Below are 19,100 nucleotides of genomic sequence, written 5' to 3'. Positions count from 1 at the left end.
TCAGAGGCATTTAGAACTGCACCCAGTGCTTTGTGTATGATAAAAAAAAAAACCAAAAAACAAAGACAAAAAAACGGCATTCTACCAACAACATCACCAGCCCTGTAATCGGGAGTTCTTGTCTAGCCTAGGCTGCATGAGACCCTCAAAACAAAGAGACGAGGCTGGAGAGATAGATCAGTGGTTAAGAGCACAGACTGCTCTTCCAGAGGTCCTGAGTTCAATTCCCAGAAACCACAGGGTGGCTCACAACCATCTGTAATGGGATCCGATGCCCTCTTTTGCTGTTTGAAGAGAGCAACAGTGTACTCATATACATGGATTAAATAAATCTTTAAAAACAAAACAAAAACAAAAACAAAGAGATGAAACGAGATGAAATAGAAGTAAATAGAAAAATTTAAAATGTGTCTGACAGGAGATCCTAAGGAGAGGCACCCAGAGCAATCCACTTCCAGTAGCTGAAATCAGATTGAATACAGGCAAAAAGCTCCAGAAAGTTCCCCACTTGTCAGTAAGCTTGTCTATTTCAACTGCTCACTTTCTTAAATTCATCTCCGTTCGGTGCCTGATTTGGTACAATCGATTTGCAGCTGGTCTTCATTCCCTCCACCTTTGCCAGCTTTGGAAGTCCGAGCGACTGAATCCAGGGTCTTGTGTGTGCTGAGCAAGTGTCCCAGGGAGGAGGGGTTCAGTAGGTTGCCTAGGCTGGCCTTGAGCTCATTCACTAGCTCCCCCCCCCAGGCTCTTGACCATGTGATCCTCTCCTTCTGCTTACTGAGTAGCTGGGATTACAGGCCCTGTGATGGCTGAGTCTTTGCCGTTTGTCCTCAGGGGCCCTCTTTAGCTGTCACCTGAACTCCTTCCCACGCAATCTGCTTACCCAGCACTGCTTTCTTCAGTGGCTTACCTTTGCCTTGGGAGGCCTCTTGTTCCATTCTGACAAATGTCTCCTGTTCTTCAAAGTCTACTACTCAGGTCGACAGGGCTTGGTAGCAAGCCCCTTTACCCACTGAGCCGTCTCACTGGCCCTTCAAAGTCCACTTTGAATGTCTTTCCCGACCTCTTCCCACGAGTCTCTATTACAGACAGACACACTGTGCTATTTGGGTCTATTCTCAGGAATTTATGCGTGTGTGTGGTGTGTGCGTGTGTGTATGTGAGTGTGTACGTGTGTATACGTGTGTGTAAGTGTGCGCGCGTGCGCGTGTGTGTGCACGTGTGTGTACGGGCACATTCACCCATTGCTCAGACACAGATAACAGCTGTCTTCCTCACACACTTCCTCTTCACTTTGTTTTAAAGACAGGGTCTCTCCGGGAACCTAGAGCTCACTGTTTCCTGCTAGGCTGGCTGGCCAGTTTGCCTCTGGCGTTACAGAAGTACTACCATGCCTAGCTTTTTTTTTTTTTTAAAGATTTATTTATTTATTGTATGTAAGTACACAGTAGCTGTCTTCAGACACACCAGAAGAGGGCATCAGATCTCATTACAGATGTTTGTGAGCCACCACGTGGTTGCTGGGATTTGAACTCAGGATCTTCGGAAAGGAAGTCAGTGCTCTTAACCACTGAGCCATCTCTCCAGCACCCATGCCTAGTTTTTTACATGGGTGCTAGGGATTCGAAGTCAGGTCTTCATGTTTGTGCAGCAAACACTTTACCGACTGATTGCAACTTCCCAAAGTAGAGATCTTGTTCATTTTTTATTGTTAATTTCATTCATACTGCTAAGAGCATACTAGGCTTATTTAGGAAAGAATAAGCATCTTTGTTCAGTTTATTGTTCTTTTTTGGAGACAGGGTCTCACTATGTAGCACAGGCTAGCCTGGAAATCTCATGGCTTCCTGAGTGCTAGGATTACAGACATGTGCTGGCATTAAAGGCTTGAAACACTATGCATGACTATATGTAGTCTTGAACAGTAGATGAAGCAGAATATCATGGATTAGACTGTGTCCCTCCCCCACAAAAAAGGTCATATATAGAATCCTCAACCTCCAAAGTGACAGTAGTTGGAGGAAAAGCCTTTGAAGAGATAGTTAGGGTTAAATCCAGTGTTCACAGAGGGCCTCATTCCCACAGAGTCTGTCTTTAAAAGAACAGGAAGAGCCAGGTGTGCTCGAACACTCAGTGCAATCCCAGCACTTGAGAAGTAGAGGGAAGATCAGGAGTTCAAAGCTGACCCTAGCAGGTTTCTACATGAGATTCTATCCCCAAAAAACAAAGATGGCAGAAAGATATGAGTGACATTCCCTTTGCTGCTAAGATTCCTTCTAGAGGAAATGTAAGCAATGTCTATTCCCCCTAAGGCTCAGAAGTCAAACCACGAGACAGATCTTTCAAAGTTCACTTTGGGAAACCCAGTGAGATTATGGAGCTCTTGGCTACAGAGCACGGGTGAGGAGCTACTCACTGGAGTGTGGGTGTTCCGCCCGCTCCCCACAAAGGCTGCATGGGAGTCTTTACCAAGTAGGAATTGTGACTCTCCCCCACACTGGCACGAATGGATCCCCTTCCCCTACTCCCCGCCGCCATTTATACACTAGCCCCTCCCTGAGGCTGTGTGCAATTAGGGCAGAGTTGCATCCAGGAGGCAGCAGCCGTGCCGCTCCTCCTCTCATTGGTGACATAAACAGACAGTAAGTCCAGCTGGGATGATCTTTTTTGAATGGACACGGCTGAACTCATAAAACGATGGCTATTTGGCTTGGAGGATGGTCCTGTGCTATGTGCTCTTTCATGCGTGTTCCTCAAGATGGCCCAGAGAGGATGCCGAGAACACAGCTGTCTGTGGGCAAGCCAGGAGAAGAGGCCTCGAGAGACGCCTTGTGACACCTTCATCCTTGGACCTGTGAGAAGGCACACTCCTGCTGTCTAGGGTCTGTCTGTCTGTCCTGTTTGCTATGGCAGCCAAAGATGAGGCACCACCACTGCCACGATTTCAAACATTTCAGTTTTTTTTAAAAATGTACTTAAGCTGGGTAGTGGTGGCCCATGCCTTTGATCTCAGCACTTGGGAGACAGAGGCAGGAGGATCTCTGAGTTGGAGGCCAGCCTGGTCTACAGAGTGAGTTCTAGGACAGCCAGGGCTACACAGAGAAACCCTGTCTAGGAAAAAAAAAAAGAGTATTTGTTTTATGTGCATAAGCTTTGTGCTGGCTTGCACATGCACCATACACATGCCTGGTGCTGGCAGAGGGCAGAAAGGGCGTGCAATCTTGCGGAACCTCACTTACAGATGGTTATGAACCTTTTTTGGGGAGGCTAGGGAGTCGGGGGACTGGATGAATCCTGGCGAAGTCTCAGAACTGACAATGTCAAACAGACAGGAGGCCACGGCACTAAGAAAGTGGACAGCTTTTTAAAAAGTTTTATTTCAAGAACCTTGTTTTTTTTTTTTTAACTTGGTATTCCAAAAAAAGGCAGGTCAAAGTACAAAACAAAAAGTCAACTGAGTGCCAGCAGAGGTTTAGAAATCACAGCTGCGAAGCAACGTACAGAGAGCACAGACAAGAACCATCCCAATGCAATCCTGCGCGGTTTCTTTGCTTATTTTAAGTGTTCCCCCTCCTACAAAACACATCAGAGCATGCCATGAGATCAGAAAAAGAAAAGCTTAACAAATGGTTACGAGAAGTCGACTCTGCCCAAGAGGAGAAACAGTCCTTCCCTCCCCCACCCCCCTTTCCTCTCTTCTTCCTCAGGCTCAGGTTAGGTTATTCTGGAGACAGTTCACCTCCAAGTCCTCCTGGTCCCCTTTGCCACCCTCAAGCTTGGGCGACATGGAGTTCTGGATGTTAAAGGACTCTTCCTCCTTCAGGCGGGATTTGAGAACTTCCTGGATTTTGTGGGGAGCGCTGGGGTCATCCTGGAAGAGGAGAGAGTTGGGGGGATTGTCGGGAAGAAAGACGACATATAAAAGATCAAAGCAATTGTGCCAGGCTTTCCTAGATGGCTGGGAGCAGGGTGGAGCAAAGACAGTGACTAAAGTGTAGAATGAGCCAGAGGAGCCTAAGAGGCTGAAGAGCAGCTGCCTCTGAGGAAAGTCCCCCTCCTGAAAGCATGGATCCTGAGCAGAAGTTCACAGGTGATCATCCATCAGTAGGGAAGTGGAAGCAGGAGAGCTGGAAACTCAGAGCTAGCCTTGGCTATGTAGCGACTTCAAGACCAGACTGTCCTATGTACAGACAGGCAGGCAGACACAAGCAGGCAGACGACGAATACGTTTACTTCAGGCCCTTCATCTCTTCTCACAAAGAGAGGCGGGGAAGAAACTGGTCCATTTACTTATGTATCTATTTATGGACAGGGTCTTACCATGTAGGTAGCCCTTGCTGGCCTGGAACTTATTATTTAGACCAGGCTAATCTCACAAAGATCTGACTGGTACTACCTGCTAGTGTTGGCATGAAAGGTGTACAGTGCCATTCGTACCTGGCTATTTCTTTCTTTTTACAGATTTTCCCAGGAAAGACTTGTCATATTAATTTTAATCATGTGTGTGTCTGTGTGTGGGTGTGGGTACCTAAGTGGAGGTGCCTGCGGAAGTCAGAGGCCTCAGGTTCCCTGACACTCGAGGTCATGGCAGTTGCAAGCTGCCTCATTTGGGGGCTAGGGAATTGAACTTGGGGCTTCTGTAAGAGCAGCATGTGTTATCCCTAATATACCTTTCCAGCCCAAGAGACAGATCCAAAATTTTGCGTGTATAACTGTTGTCACAAGAAGCCCTGGTGAGGAGAGATGTCTTGTCAGTCAGTGTCCCCAGTGGGGCACACACAGGTCTATGGTGACTTCTCTCATAGTCAACTAGAAGCCAAAGACATGTGTCTCAGGCCATCAGAACTGTACCTGCTGGAGACACTCATTCAGAAGGCACTTGCCCAAGTCAGGCCCCAGTGCCTCCTCCAGCCAGCTTCGGCCTCCCACATTCTGTCAGCCCATATTTGAGCTGATGGTTCGAAATGCACGTTGCAGGTACACCTGTGTCCAGAACCTGACCTTGAGCTGCATTTGCCCCTTAAGGACTTACAGGAAGCCTACCCCAGCGCAGGCCTCTCTCTGACTCAACTTTCTGAGCTGTCAGAGGCTGTTGTGGCAACCCTGCCTCATCCCTTCCCATAAAGAGCATTGGAGGATGACACCAGCTCCACTGCTGCCCCAAACCGTCCTTTTTATGGGCCAGACTCTGTTGACTAAACAGATAGTATCATGCTCACCAAGAACAGTAGAGGCGGCTCAGAAGTAGAGCACTTACTGTTCTCCCAGAGGACCCAGGCTCGGTTCCTAGCACCCACATCACTCCAGTTCTGGAGGATCCCATACTCTCTGGCCTCCTCAGGTACCAACAAGCACATGGTGCACATCAACTCACACAGACCCTTTAAATATGCTCATCGCACTAGATAGCTTTTTTTTTTTTAAATGACTTTTTTGCTTTGTTTTAAGATAAGGTCTCGCTGTGGCCCTGGCTGTCCTGGAACTCACTATGTATGACCAGATGGCCTAGACCTCATGGAGAGAGATCTACCTGCTTCTGCCACCTGAGTGCTGGAATCAGAGGCATTCAGCATCACCGCCAGATTCGTTTTTTGAATTTTCTTAGTTATCTGTATGTGTTTGTGTGGATATACCATGCTGTGTGTTTGTGATGGACAGAGAGAGCACCATGGCTCCTTGGTTATCACTTTCCACCTATTTTTTTTGGGGGGGGGCAGGGGCCAAACCCAGGGCTCCTGTTTTCTCAGCTAAGGTAGAAGATGGCAAGTCCCAGCCATCCTCCGTCTCTGCCTCCCTTGGAGCTACAATTGCAGTTGTGCATGACTGCAGGTGTGCATGCTCTGCTTGCTGTGGGAGTGCAGGGGTCAGAACTCCATTCCTCAGGACGGTGCGTCAAGCTCTGAACTCGCAAGCTAGCTCTCTAGCTCCCGTTTCTTTAAACTCTTCAGAAGTGAACTACTGATTATGTATGCACATGGGGTACAGTGCCACAGTGCTCATGTGTAGGTCAGAGGACAACTTTGTTGGACTTGGTTCTCTCTTTCAACCACATGGTTTCTGGGGATCAAACTTGGGTCACCAGGCTTGGGGGCAAGCACCTTCACTTGCTGAGACATCTTGCTAGCCCTGTTTGCTTTTGAGACAGAGTCTCATGTAGGCTAAACTGGTCTCGAACGTAGGTGGTCAAGACTGAACTTGAGATCCTAATATTCTTGTTTTTACGTTTCAAATTTCAGAATTGCACCGTGCAAGACTTCCTAAAAACAATTTTTTTTTTTTGCCTGCTTATTTCTTAGTTTTTGAGACAGGTCTTACTGTGTGGGTCAGGCTGCCTTTGAACTTGCTGTGTAGCTCAGGCTGACCTCATGATCTTCTGCCTCAGCCCTTTCAAGTACTGGCGTGACAGGTATGCGCCATCACATAATGGTTCGTTTTTGATTTACACTTTCTAAGTTCAAGATGGGGGCAGGAGATACAGGTCAGTGCTTGCCTGGAATGCAGAAGACCCTTCCCCCAACTCCCACCCCTCCATAAAAGGTAGGATGGTCTGAAAAGCCCAGGAACACACAGTAGGGCCAGGAAAGTACAGTAGGCCTGTAGTCACCTCTCCTTTTACAAGAACCAGGTTTCAGGTTCCTTGAGAGACTCTCTCACCATCATCACACGCCCTTCAGGGTACACAGAGGAGAATGTGACTTTTAGAGCTCTAACGTCACAAAGGTGGACAAGCCACCCTCAGGGCTCAGGGACTGCCAGCCAGTCCTGGTGATTCAGGCCTGCGATCCCAGCTACTTGGAGGGCTGGGGCAGGAGGACAGTAAATCCAAAGCCAGTGTAAGCTACAGAGAAAACTGCTGTCTAGGCCGGGAGTTGGAGAAGCAGATCCTAAAGGTGTGGAGCAGAGGAACCCCATCAGGGATTTCAAGCTATAAGCCCTCTAAAGAGGAAAAAGGGGAGGGAGTGTCTGACCCAAGGTGGGGTTCCTTCAGCCCAACTCTGTCCCCTGGAGTTGATCCTGTTAAGCCCAAGGTCACTGAAGCCACAGCAGACAGGCCATCTGTCTTTGAGTTGGCAGACGCACCTGGCCATGAGGGAACAGGACAGATACTTGGCACGAATCCTGAGAACCACTGTGGACCCCTGTTCCCAGTGCTCCACCCCAGCCATATGGGCACTTTATGCCCAGGAGTAATGTGGGTTCAGGCCTGGCTCAGATGCAAACCTCTAAGGGATAGACAATCTGGAAAGCAGGCAAGATTTAAGCAGGAGATGAAAGTGCTAAGGGGGATTGTGAGGAAAAAAAAAAAAACCAGATAGGCAGGCTCCAGGAAACCCTCTCTGGTCTTCAGAGGACCTAGGCATCCCCTCTGGTTAGAACAGTAAGGAACCAAGACAGCTGGGGGCTGGGCAGTCCGCCTGTTGGTTTCTGGTGACTTTATTCAAAAGCTGTGCTTGGACCTTCCCACATGCTCTCCAGCATGGATGGAATGTGATCCCTGGAACTCACTTGGTGGAAGAAGAGAACTAACTCCCTCAAGTTATCCACTGACCTCCAGAGTGAGACTGCATACACACCTAGATACATGCAGAGAGAAGACAACTCTTCTGGGCTCAAGCTCAGGGGAGGATGAGGGGTCTGTGTGTGTGTGCGCAGGTGTGCACATGTGTGTGTGGTGTGCATGTGCATGTAGGGGCCACAGGTTGATCTCTGGTGTTTATCCTCAGCTGAAAATTACCTTCAAGATCCAAGAGGAGCCAGGAGACTACTTCAGCCTGGCCCTGTCACTTCCCTGAGGGCTGGCTCAACTGCTGCGACAGCCATCTTCCCATCCCCTTTTTACAGGGACAGCTGGCCTGCTCTCCGCTGTTTTCCTAGATGAACTCTAGAACTGCCTTTGCACAGGCTCGTGCAGACCCTCGACCCTAGGAGGGGCTGTTACTGCCCCTTTCAGAAGGGAAAGGACTCTGAAGCTGCCTGAAGAAGCCAACCTCCCTGAGGCCAGTTCCACTATCAAGCAGGACTAACTCCATATTGGTCCCATCTGTTGCCTTATGCATACAAGACGGCAGTCCCACAGAGGAACCACAAGAGCCTATACAAGAGCCTCATTCTCTAGAGAGCCATAAACCCTGACCGAACGTACTTCATAGACTAAGCCACCTTCCCAGAGCTTTTGATGATGTTTATTTATTTATTTATTTATTTTTGTTTTTGAGATAGAATCTCAGTGTGTGTGGTGTATGGCTTCAGACCCTCTTTCTTTATTTTTCAGACAAGGTCTCAAGTGATTGAACTAATAACAATCCCCCTGCCTCAGCTTCCTAAGTGAGCCAGCACAGATCAGCATTAGTTTCAGCAAGGAAACATTCTTAACCTACAGGAGAGACCTCTGGACAGAATGGGTCTAGAATATTAAGGAGCAAAGAGCCCTGACTTCCTAAGTTTTTTTTTTTTTTTTCTTTTCGAGACAGGGTTTCTCTGTGTAGTCCTGGCTGTCCTGGAACTCACTCTGTAGACCAGGCTGGCCTCAAACTCAGAAAGCTGCCTGCCTCTGCCTCCCAAATGGTGGGATTAAAGGCGTGTGCCACCACGCAACTTCCTAAGTTCTAATCACAGAGCTTTCCAAACCTCTGCTCCAACACCATTGCTTGGGTTAGGAGCTTCCCATTGGTTCCCAATGCAAGTAACTCTGATCTCTACACTGATAAAGTGCTCAGCTGGAAGTGTGGAGCCTGCATTATGTGCAAAATTCTTGGATCTAGTAATGATATAATTTGGTTCAGATGGCTCCTACTTTATTTTTAAGATGCTCTGAGCCGGGTGGTGGCAGCTCATCACCTGGTGGCAGCCGGGTGGTGCTCAGAATCCCAGCACTCAGCAGGTAGAGGCAGGTGGAGCTCTGAGTTCAAGGCCAGCCTGGCCTACAAAGTGAGTTCCAGGACAGCCAGGGCTACACACAGAGAAACCCCATCTTAACACCCTCCACCATCCCCAAAAAAGGTTCTCTGACAGTATCCAATATTACACTGCTCAGGGTGGTCAGTTAGCCAGTGTCTTCAGAATGTGGTTATTGTGACCTTTTGGGGACGGGGGGGGGGGGCGGCGGCGGGGAAGGAGGTTGTTAACTGATATTATGAACTTATCCTTCTAAGAACAGAATTAGAATTGAGGCATGGTATACATACCTATAATCACAATGTTTAGGAGAGGGGGGGGGGAGGATCAGAAGTTCAAACCCATCGTAGGCTACACAGCAAGTTTGGGGCCAGCCAGCCAGTCAGTCACGGTGGGAGTTCATGTCTCCATTTTCAGGAATTGGGAGACAGAAGTAGGGGGATGCCCTGCACAGTCAATGTTAGTCACATGGTGGGAGCTCATGCTTCCATTTTCAGGAATTAGGAGATAGAAGTAGGGGGATGCCCTGCACATTCAATGTTAGTCACATAGTGAGCGTCTGTCTCAGAAAAAAAAAATAAGCAAAGAAAAAACAAAAACAAACCAAGACACCCCCTCACCGACACTCCCATCAGAACGACCCCTAGACTAATGATTCTAACAGTTTCTGTGCTGGGCTTGGCCCCAAGGAGCATGTGTAAGTCTGCTAGCTATTAGGGGCCTCAGAAAGTACCAAGTGGCAGGTTTCTCTGTCTATCCCAAGGGGCAATCTTCATTTGCTTCAGTAACCACCAGGAAATTCTCCAGCACAGGGGAAGCCTTCAAATCACAAGCCATTCTAGAAGACTCTAGTACCTGAGACTCAGACTGTCAGAGAATCACTCGCCATTCCCTGCACCACTGGGTTGCCCTGAGCTGATCTTCGAAGCTGTCTGGTGACTGCCTACTCTGAGACAGGGCAAAGGGATGGGGTGGGGCAGGGGCAGAGGCATGCAAAAGGGGAGATGTGAGGAAGATAAGTTACCTGACAGACAATGTTATCATAGTGAGCCAAGGCACGGGCATGGGGGGAACAGACACAGGGAGTGTCGCAAAGTTTCCTTACATTTGGATGAGAGCCCTCGGCAATGGTGGAGAGGGAGAAGTTATCATTGTGGAGCTCAGATGGAGTCCGGAATTTGCTGGAAAGACAGAAGAGGGATGGGAAAATGTAAGTCAAGTCGTTATCGTTGCAAAATCCTAGCAGTGATGTCTCAGCTTTGTGATCAGATATTGAATTACACCATGAGTAGAGTGAAATGCACCAGGACTTGACTTGCCCCAGTGAATAAACTTCAGCCACTTAGGCCCATCCAATACTCTCTTATCCCCTGGGATTTTTAACTGGAAGCAGTACACTGGGACTTTAAAGAACTGCCAACGATATGAACAACTATGACCGTGTTTGTGCATGCCAGGCAATTACAACTGCATCAAGACAACCATCTGGCCGACAGTGATTTCACGATGCCAGCAATTGTAAGACACAATCCAATTTCAGAGATGCTAATATGTGAGAAGAAATATGTATCTTAGAATCAATAAGTGTCGAACTATCTGCAGGATGGAGTGCACGTGGCATCCTCAGAGCAGTAACGCTCCTTCTCAGGCACCTGCCAGCACCAGCTGCCCTGACTGAAGTGGCCCTGTGTCCCCACTCCCTGCACACTCTCATTGCTTCGGTGTAGCCATGGAGTGAGGAGCCAAAGGTCGTGGCTTGTATTTCTCTGGAGTGATCACATGCACAGATTTATGTCCCTGCCTCAATGCACAGGGACAATAGAGGAGGGGCCCTTTCAGTCCCAACGGCGGTTAGCTGGAAGGTCACAGGGCTGCCACTGTCTGCACACTGTATGTCTTTACCCAGCACGGGAGCAACACATGGTGATTTTTTTTCCAGGTCCCAGGGAAAGTCCTTCAGCCACATTCTCTGTAGGGAGTCTCCCACCAGCGGGATTAATACAGAAGTTGAGAGGAAGTAGAGATCGGGCTGTATAAATTCTCTTGGGTCTGGAAGCTAGTCTCCTTTGGAGACCCCTGTAAACACTTTAAAAACATTTTTACTTTGCCTCATCATCAGAGGAGTCCTTTCCTAGTGCATAAGGTTGCATGCTGAGTGTTCAAGGTGTGCACTTAACGGTAAATGTGGGTCATCGCTCAGATGCGTAGCTGGCACAGCTGGAGTCAAAAAAACCCCGAGACCCTGTATTCCTGCATGGTCCTTAAAATACACAGTCCAGGAAGTTAACTCTGATTGCTTGTCAGTGCCAAATTCTATTCTGTTTGGAGCACAGGTTGACTAGTGTTTGTGTGACGTACTTGTGCAAGTATGCACGAGCCCACCACACGTGTACGTACATGGGTACATCTTAATTACAAGTAAAGTGGATCACTTCTACAGGTTAGAGTGGACGATGACCAAAGGAACTATTGCAGACTGGTGCTCCCTCTCAAATGGTGAAAGTGAATGGTGACTAGAGGACTAGTACATGGGGCATGGCTGAAGGGGACAAAGGGCCCATGTAGCTCAGGCTAGCCTCAACCTCCCTGATGTAGCTGAGGATCAGCTGGTCATCTAGCTTCCACCTTCTCTGAGTGCTGGGATATGCTGTCACACCCAGTTTATGTGGTGCAGAGGATCAAAGGGTAGTTTGGAACACTGGAGGCAAGCATCCTGTTGACTAAGCTAACTCCCTAGCCTAAGGGAGTAGCTTTTAAAAGGCAACTGCGGTGTAGCGAAACATCTCCTCAGTATCCACTAAGGAGGGGGAGCTGATATTAAATGACAGCAGACTTAAAAGGGATGAGGTTACTCTATACTGATTTGTGAGTAAAACCCTGGCATTGACCACTGGGTGTCAAAGACCAGGGAAGCAGGAAGACAGGCAGAGCAAATATAGTAATTTACTTAGGGACATGGTATATAGCACTCTCTTTCCTGGGTTTTAGGCGCTGGAAAGTGGCTGACACGTGGGGTTACACAGCCCAAGGCTTCCTTTACCCAGCAGCACATTCTACGCATGAATGAATATGCAGCCCCGACAAAGGCGGCAGGTACAGACTTACTTGGTCCTCCGCAGCTTGGTATTCTCAGTCTTCAGCAGATAGAGCTTTTTGGCAAAGAACACAGTCATCATGAACAGGAGGAGAAGCACGAGCGCAGCCGAGCCAACGGCCACGCACATCACCTGGAAGTCGGTGATGATGGATTCACAGCGCATCCCCTTGTGCCAGATGTAGTCCTGGGTGTTACACCTACAAGGACACAGAGGCACTCAGGTGAGGGGGCAGGCAGCCTTGGCCACAGCAAGAGCCTGGCTCTGATGCCAACCACATTCAACTCAATAGCCTGCTCTGAGGACTGACTGCAGGATTGCGGCAGCCCCAGTCTGAACAGACTTCTTGCCTGTTTCCACCCCAGCCTTAGTTACAGGTGTTCTATGAAATGGGCCCGGCGTTCCAAAGCCTGTGTTATAAATAAGTGAGGTGAGCAAAGCAGAGAAACTGACTTGCAAGTGACAGGGCAGGAACAGAATTCCGAGTTTCTGCTTTGCAGAGATGCCCAGAATTCTGCCCGCTCTGGCATTGGGTGCAAGATAGATGGTGGTGTGATTCAAGGTGAAATACTGGAACCTGCCCCGCACGCACCCGGTAGCCTCTATCCCATCTAGTTCCTATGACACTGAAAAGACCGGACATGACAGACAGAGATGGGTAGATATCCCCTTGTTACCCCTGCAAAGGTTCTGTCCCCAAACCTTAGGACTGTGAGAACCCCCTGCCAGCATAGTGAGAATCAACCCTGGGGTGGGTTTTCGTTCTTTTGTTGAGTGACTTTCTCTTGCCCTTGGGGACATTCCCAGGCTCCAACTCTTCCAATGACATTGCTGTTTCCATGGGAACCAGGCTGCTTCACAGAGAGAGACGTGGAAGGATACAGAGGCAGGCAAAGGAGGGAGGACATGAACCTCGGATGAATGACAGACTAGAGAAGGGGGCCCAGAGACGAGGAAATTACGTGCTAGCGAAATGGCTCCCTCACACCCAAAACAGGGTGGGGAGATGTGCCTAATAAGGAATTTTTGTTTTCTAGCTGAATCTCTCTACGATGGGAGGTACAGACGATCCGTTTGAGGTTGCCAGGGAAGGCAGACCCCTCTAGGTGGGGGCCCTCTCACCCAGTGTTCTAGAAAAGTTCTGCTGTAGCTCAGATCCTCTCCCTGCAGTGGGTCAGGGTGACAGAGACAAAGGCATGCTGCAGTCCGCAGGCAAAGGCTCAGGCGGCCTTCTGTGAGTGGAATGTAAAACAGTTTTCCAGCAGGCGCCAGGCCTGGGTGTGCAAAGCTGAGGAGGAGCCTGGGTCTCCTGAAGGGAGGTCTGTGTGTGATCTTGGGATAGGAGCTGAGCAAGGGGAATTGGCATGGGCCATGTGGAGAAGGCCCCCTGTTGGAGAAAGACTGGCCAGGAGAACAATCTTTTTCCTAAAAAGAATTCCCTGAGAGCAAGCGCCAGGAGGTTCTGGGGCTTCCTCAGCTCTCCAGAGGCCCTGGATTTCACACTGTGGTAGGAAGAGCGCTTTGAAGGTAAAAATGTCAGCCTCCAGTAGGATGAAAGATGATTTTGCAGAGACTGCTATTCCCAGCCACAGTTCCCCAGATCAAGGAGAGATCAAACTTCACAGGGTCTTTTACATTTTTGGTGGTCTTTCACTAACTGGCAAGTTCTTTCTAAGACTACTGTAATTTGTTTCGAGTCAGGATCTCACATAACCCCTGGTGGCTTCGAACTCAAAATGTAACTTAGGCTAGCCTTGAACTCCTATTCCCTTTTCCTCTGCCTCTCCAGTGCTGGGATCACAGGCATTAGTTACACTATTGTTCCTCCATCACTATAGTTTTTGGATTAAAGAAATTACTGATGGGAATGGCTGGACAACTCCAACCAGAACCATGTGGTCACGTCCTCTACGGATATTCTAGTGCCATCTAGGAAATGACATCAGACAACTGGAACTCAAGCTTCAATGCCAAGGTACTACAGTAAAATCTTAGGGACTTCTTACCGGAACATAAAGAAACATGGAGACATTTAAAACTTGGCTGTGACTTAGGCATGTGATCCTAGCCTTTGGGAGGTGGAAGCAGGAGGTTCAGGAGTTCAAGGTCAGCCTAGACTACTTAAGACCTTGTCTTTTAAGAACAACAAGAAAGGGCTGGGCATGGTGGTATACACTTAAATCCCAGCATTCAGAGGCAGACAGACAGATCTCTATGAATTCGAGGCCAGCATCATCTGTGAAGTGGCCCCAGCCAGGGGCATACAGTGAGATTCTGTTTCAAAATAAATGTATAAAAATAAAAACAATGGGGAAAAAAAAAAGGTTAGTGGTGGTGCATGCCTTTAAACCCAGCACTCGGGAGGCAGAGGCAGGCAGATCTGAGTTTGAGGTCAGCCTGGTCTACAGAGCCTGTTCCAGGACAGCCAGGGATATAATGAGAGAAACCATGTCTTGAAAAACAAACAAACAGACATAAGGAAAAAAAAAAAAAGAATGAAGGGAGGGAGGAAAGGAAGAAGGAAGGAGGGAGGGAGGGAGGGAATTCTTTTTAGGAAAAAGAGGACAGAAATGCTCCTCAGAGGCTCGTGAGAACAAGATTATCCTCTTCTTCAAGCACCGCCCAGACCACCCTTGACCTAGGATCTTCCACAAGTCTTGTTCTCCATCAGGCAAATCTCCCCGTGAGTCGATTCCCAGAGGTGAAGTGATGAGGTGTGGGATGGTAGCTTTCGACAACCAAAGTCCTTGGAGATCTCTAAACGCTTATCTTTGAAAACATTACAGACTTACTATTCCAGGGCAGGCGGTCACCAATGGAAGGAAGCTGTTATCCAAAACCAAAACCATGGCCTGCTGGCAAGGTTTTCTGAAAAGTTTCAGCTTGACCTCACCTGTGTGTGACTGGCTGTTCTTGGGGCTGGCCTAGGGGTACACACTGAGTTTACACGCCCACATCCCCTTTAGAGACTTCAGGGTTTCTGGCTTAGTGCATAGAGCCTGGCAGGAGCACTTAGGAGATATTCTAACTTCCCAGCAGGGTTCCAGGCCTTCTCCCTCACTGGTATGGATGCTTTCCACAGTGCTAGGAGAAATCGCTTCACTCAGCCTTTAAAGATAGAACATTACTCCTGACTTCTGGTGGCAAGATCACAAATAGCTTTTTTTTTTTTTTTGGACCATGTAGCTCATGTTGGCTTCAAATTCACAACTGTCCTGACTCAGCCTTCCCAGTGTGAGATTATTGGTGTGTACCCAACATGCCTGGCTCTTAGCAAACCTAGGAATCCTGTGAACGTACCACATTTGGGAAGTCATGCCTCTCGAATGCCCATTGGCTGAGTCTGTCCCATCACATTGCTTAGACTCTGTTTTACCAGCTCCTGAACCTCAGCCACTCCCTTACCTGCAGAAAGCCCCTATGTTCTCCACCAGGTAACACTGGCCGCCGTTGTGACAGTAACTCGGGAAGAGGTCACAGACTGACCGGCAGGAGCCATTGTGTCTGACGAAACCCACTCGGCACTCCGTGCCATTTTCGCCTGAGGCCAGGTCCTTGCCTGGATCTCCAGGGCGGGGCCTAAGAGAGATGCTGCTGCCAGGTACCATCCCCAGAGTATGCTGTGGAGGAACAGCATGCCACCGATGGGTGGGTTGTCCTGTCCCAGGCCCCACGCCAGGCTTTTGAGAGGGCAGGAGAAGGTCTTCCAGGTCTCCACCTCCTACTGCATCCTTATCCTCCTCTTCCTCGTCCTCCTCTTCCAGATCATCATAGAAGGATGTGGTGGGGTAGAAATCAGACTCATCAAAGGGGGTGAAGTCGTCATATAAATCGAGCAGGCTCCAGGAAGGGGTCTCTCCTTCAGTATCAGGGTGATTTTCTGAGGTTCCTGGTGACCCCGGGAAGCTCCCCATGTCTGCACCACGACCCTCACTATCCAATCCTTCAAAGTAATCAATGTCAATTATATCTGAGGCTGGTTGGGTCTCTAGAGTGCCTTGAAGGGGAAAAGTGGGCTCTGGTGTGCTGCTTCCCAGGTTCAGCCAAACCTCCAAGGGGATCTCCTTAGGGAGTTCAGGGCCCGGACTAGGCTTATCATGGATAGTGGGGGAGGGAGGTCCACTGGCTTCAGGGATGGCAGGGGTCATTGTAGATGACCCTAGGGCCTCATCAGGAGCCTGGAGTGTAGCTGGAAGGGTCTGGGCGTCGCCACTGCCAGCCTCTGCAGTCACTCCACCCTCTAGCCAGACAGTGCCAGTCACTGCAGCCGATGCCTCTAGTGCCTCCTCTGGCCCGACCCCAGGGCCCACCGCAGCCAGCTCTCTGCCCGGTTCTGTCCATGAGGTCTCATCTTCCCCAGCTGCAGGCAGGCCAGCTTCCTCCCGCGTGCCATTGGCACGCGACTCCCATGCAAGGCCGCTCCTCACCAGCTCTTCAGCCTCGATCGCACTGCCTGCTTCCCGGGCTGTGGGAAGGAGGGCAAGGGGCAGGGTGTCAAGGTGGCATGTCGAGGTGACAGGCTGAGGGAGATCCTGTAGACCTAGGTCCATCGGTTTCTAAGGCCACGCCCCATTTCTAAGGCCCGCCCCTGAGTCTGCCTCCCAAGCTTGGTAAATACACATTGCCTATGGTTTCCCGCACCAAAAAGCACCCGCAGTCTGCGAGACCAGGTCAGGGTACTCCCCCAACTTTGGCTCATTCTTGCCACATCTTCCGGACCCCGCCCCGTCCCGCAGCCTCGCCCACAAATCGCATCTAGGCCCCCGCCTCCGACCAGACCCCGCCCCTACTTCAAGACCCCACCCCCACCCTAGCCCACCCTGCCGTCTGCTCTCAGGCTATGGGCTGCTCCCCGCTGGCCTGTGTCCTCCACCCCATCAGGTCCTCTCCTCCTCCCCATTCCCGATGGGTCCCGGGCTGCAGGCCAGGCGGTGCCCCGCCCCCTTGTCAGGGCTTGGGACTCCACCTGGACCTGAAGCCCGCGAGAGACCCTGGCATGGGGTGGGGCGCAAGGTGCAGGCTGAGGTCGCGGTCCGGGTGGGTACCTACCCGGTACGGCCCCAGCGGTGAGCACCAGCGTGATCCCCAGAAACAGCAGCAGTGGCGGCGGCCCCCAGTCCGGGCCCCCGCCTCCAGCTCGGCCCATCGCGCGGAGCCCCGGCCGCTGTGCGCGGTGCGCGCGGCTTGGCTGCGCCCTCGGCTTGCCCGGCAGCTGTGCCTGCCGCCGGTCTGCGGCCGCCTCAGCCCACGGTGGGCAGCATGAGCCGCCGCATGCCGCCGTCAGCCGCTGTCCTCCGAGCGCCGCGCCTCCCCGCCTCCCGCGCCGCCGCTGCCGCCTGCCGCTGCCGCGTTCGGCGCCGCCCCCACTCCGCCCGCCCCGCAGCACGTCGCGTTGACGCCGGCCCCTCTCGGTCCTCCTCGCCAGGGGACAGTCAGACCCCTCCGGCACCGGACGTGGAGAGCGATGCTCGCGCAACGCGCAGGGGCGGCAGCAGAGCCACCGGGGGAAGCCGACAGGTGCACCGGCGGCAGCCCACGGGGCTCGCCTGCGCTCCCAGTGCTGAGCGCGCTGGGCCGCGGACCTGCGAGGAACCCACCCGCCACGCGCGCGCAGGGGAGGCGGGGACGTCGCGGGCTCCGACACCCGCAGGCTCGGGGCGGGGCTCGGAAGGGCCACAAGGGGCGGAAGCCTGCGCCCCCAGTGTGGAAAGAGCGGAGCCCGGGCCACGGACTCTCCGGTGCCAATCCAGTGTTCGGTGCCGGGAAGGTTCTCCTGTGGTCTCTAAGTCTTCTTCACGAGAGCAGGGAGAACGTCGACAGAGCCTGGCAAGGAGGCGAATACTACGGCCTAGGCTCTAATCGGATCAGACCTAATCCGTCCACAGCCAAAGCCATTAGTTTAAATCTTGCACAGCCAGGTCCACCCAACGTATTATCGGGCAAGGGGTGAGACCGGTTCCCAGTATTTGGACTCCACACCTTGCCTTCTCTAAATCCAAGGCAGCCTTCCACAGGTGCCCCAGTATTACCCAAACCCAAATTCCTGGTTAGATAAGAGGTCTAGATCACGGCCAGGTGCACACCGAGCGTGGAGAGAGAGGTCCCTGTTCCTAACCCAGGTTCACTGCTTACTGGGAGACCCGCTGGAGGGAAGGCAGAACTACAGTTTCGCCACCCGGTTTTCCCTGCCTCCAGACAGCCTACTTCTTGATGTTTTATTATTGATCTGAATGATCAAGTTCAGCTCAGTCCAAGGGCATGGGGTAGTGCTGGTGTTGATAGTCTCGTCTCTGTCAGAGACCAAACACGAACAAGATGGAGAGCCATCATTTAATCTGTCTCACACCTATCTTCTAGTGGGGTTGCCTTGGTTCAACACCTTTTCTCTCACAAGTTTGGCTGCAGCCTAGAGTCCCCTCAAGGCTGACAAAATTCCAGCAGTTAGACACTCATATCCTGGTTCGGCAGTGGCTCTGTAGGGCCTGTATGGCATCTATGGAGTGGCAACCAGACACACTTGTCCTAGTTTGGAGTTTCAGTTAAGAGGGGTCTTGCTTACCCCAAAATAATACCTACTTCTCTCTTCAGTTCTTGGGTGGTAGTTGTCAAAGGTGGATGTTGGTGGAAGTTCCTACCGCACAGGAGATCCTATGTAAGCCCTTTCATGTTTAGGGCATGGTCACAATAAAGTGTCTTTTCTTACTCATGGTAAGACACTAGGTAAAACACTAGGAGTTAGGGAGAGCACTTGCCTAGAATGAGTGCGACTTCAGGTTCAGTTCCTAGTACTGCAAAAATAATTGTATTTGCTGGTTATGGTAGCTTCTGTCTGTAATCCCTGTCTAGAACCAACTAACCAACCAAATCCCATCTACCCATTTCCCACCTGTAACTATCCTTTTAAATTGTTTGTTTGGTTCAGTAAAACAAACAAATGTACAGAATGTGAAATACTTCCTTCCTTAACTACCTTTTCCCCTCCCTGGAGGGAAATTCTGCTACCACTTTGTTCAATTTTGTTTACGTTGCCTGAAATTAAACCCAGGGCCTTGTGCATGCAAGTAAAGTCATGCTAATGAGCTATATATCCAGCACCACTTTGGTATTAAG

The 19,100-nt window shown here is 50.5% G+C and overlaps 1 protein-coding gene across 2 annotated transcripts; it reads right to left on the bottom strand.

Annotated features, from left to right (window-relative positions):
• Positions 1 to 3,353: 3,353 nt before the first annotated feature.
• Cspg5 (chondroitin sulfate proteoglycan 5) lies at positions 3,354 to 18,979 on the bottom strand. Of its 2 annotated transcripts, none has more exons than XM_031344951.1 (5): positions 17,040 to 18,979; positions 15,396 to 16,455; positions 12,001 to 12,189; positions 9,920 to 10,076; positions 3,354 to 3,871 (listed from the first exon to the last, which is right to left on the bottom strand). In XM_031344951.1, the coding sequence occupies exons 1-5, from the start codon at positions 17,134 to 17,136 to the stop codon at positions 3,710 to 3,712; spliced, it is 1,665 nt and encodes a 554-aa protein (XP_031200811.1). In that variant the 5' UTR covers positions 17,137 to 18,979; the 3' UTR covers positions 3,354 to 3,709. The 2 variants fall into 2 exon arrangements, with proteins under 2 accessions (XP_031200811.1, XP_031200812.1); XM_031344952.1 differs by having other exon boundaries at positions 10,001 to 10,076.
• Positions 18,980 to 19,100: the final 121 nt, after the last annotated feature.

The sequence above is a fragment of the Mastomys coucha genome, unplaced genomic scaffold (assembly GCF_008632895.1).
Source record: "Mastomys coucha isolate ucsf_1 unplaced genomic scaffold, UCSF_Mcou_1 pScaffold23, whole genome shotgun sequence".
In the NCBI taxonomy this organism is placed as follows: domain Eukaryota; kingdom Metazoa; phylum Chordata; class Mammalia; order Rodentia; family Muridae; genus Mastomys; species Mastomys coucha.
The sequence above is the reverse complement of the archived record's forward strand: the minus strand, read 5'-3'. Positions and strand labels throughout refer to the sequence as shown.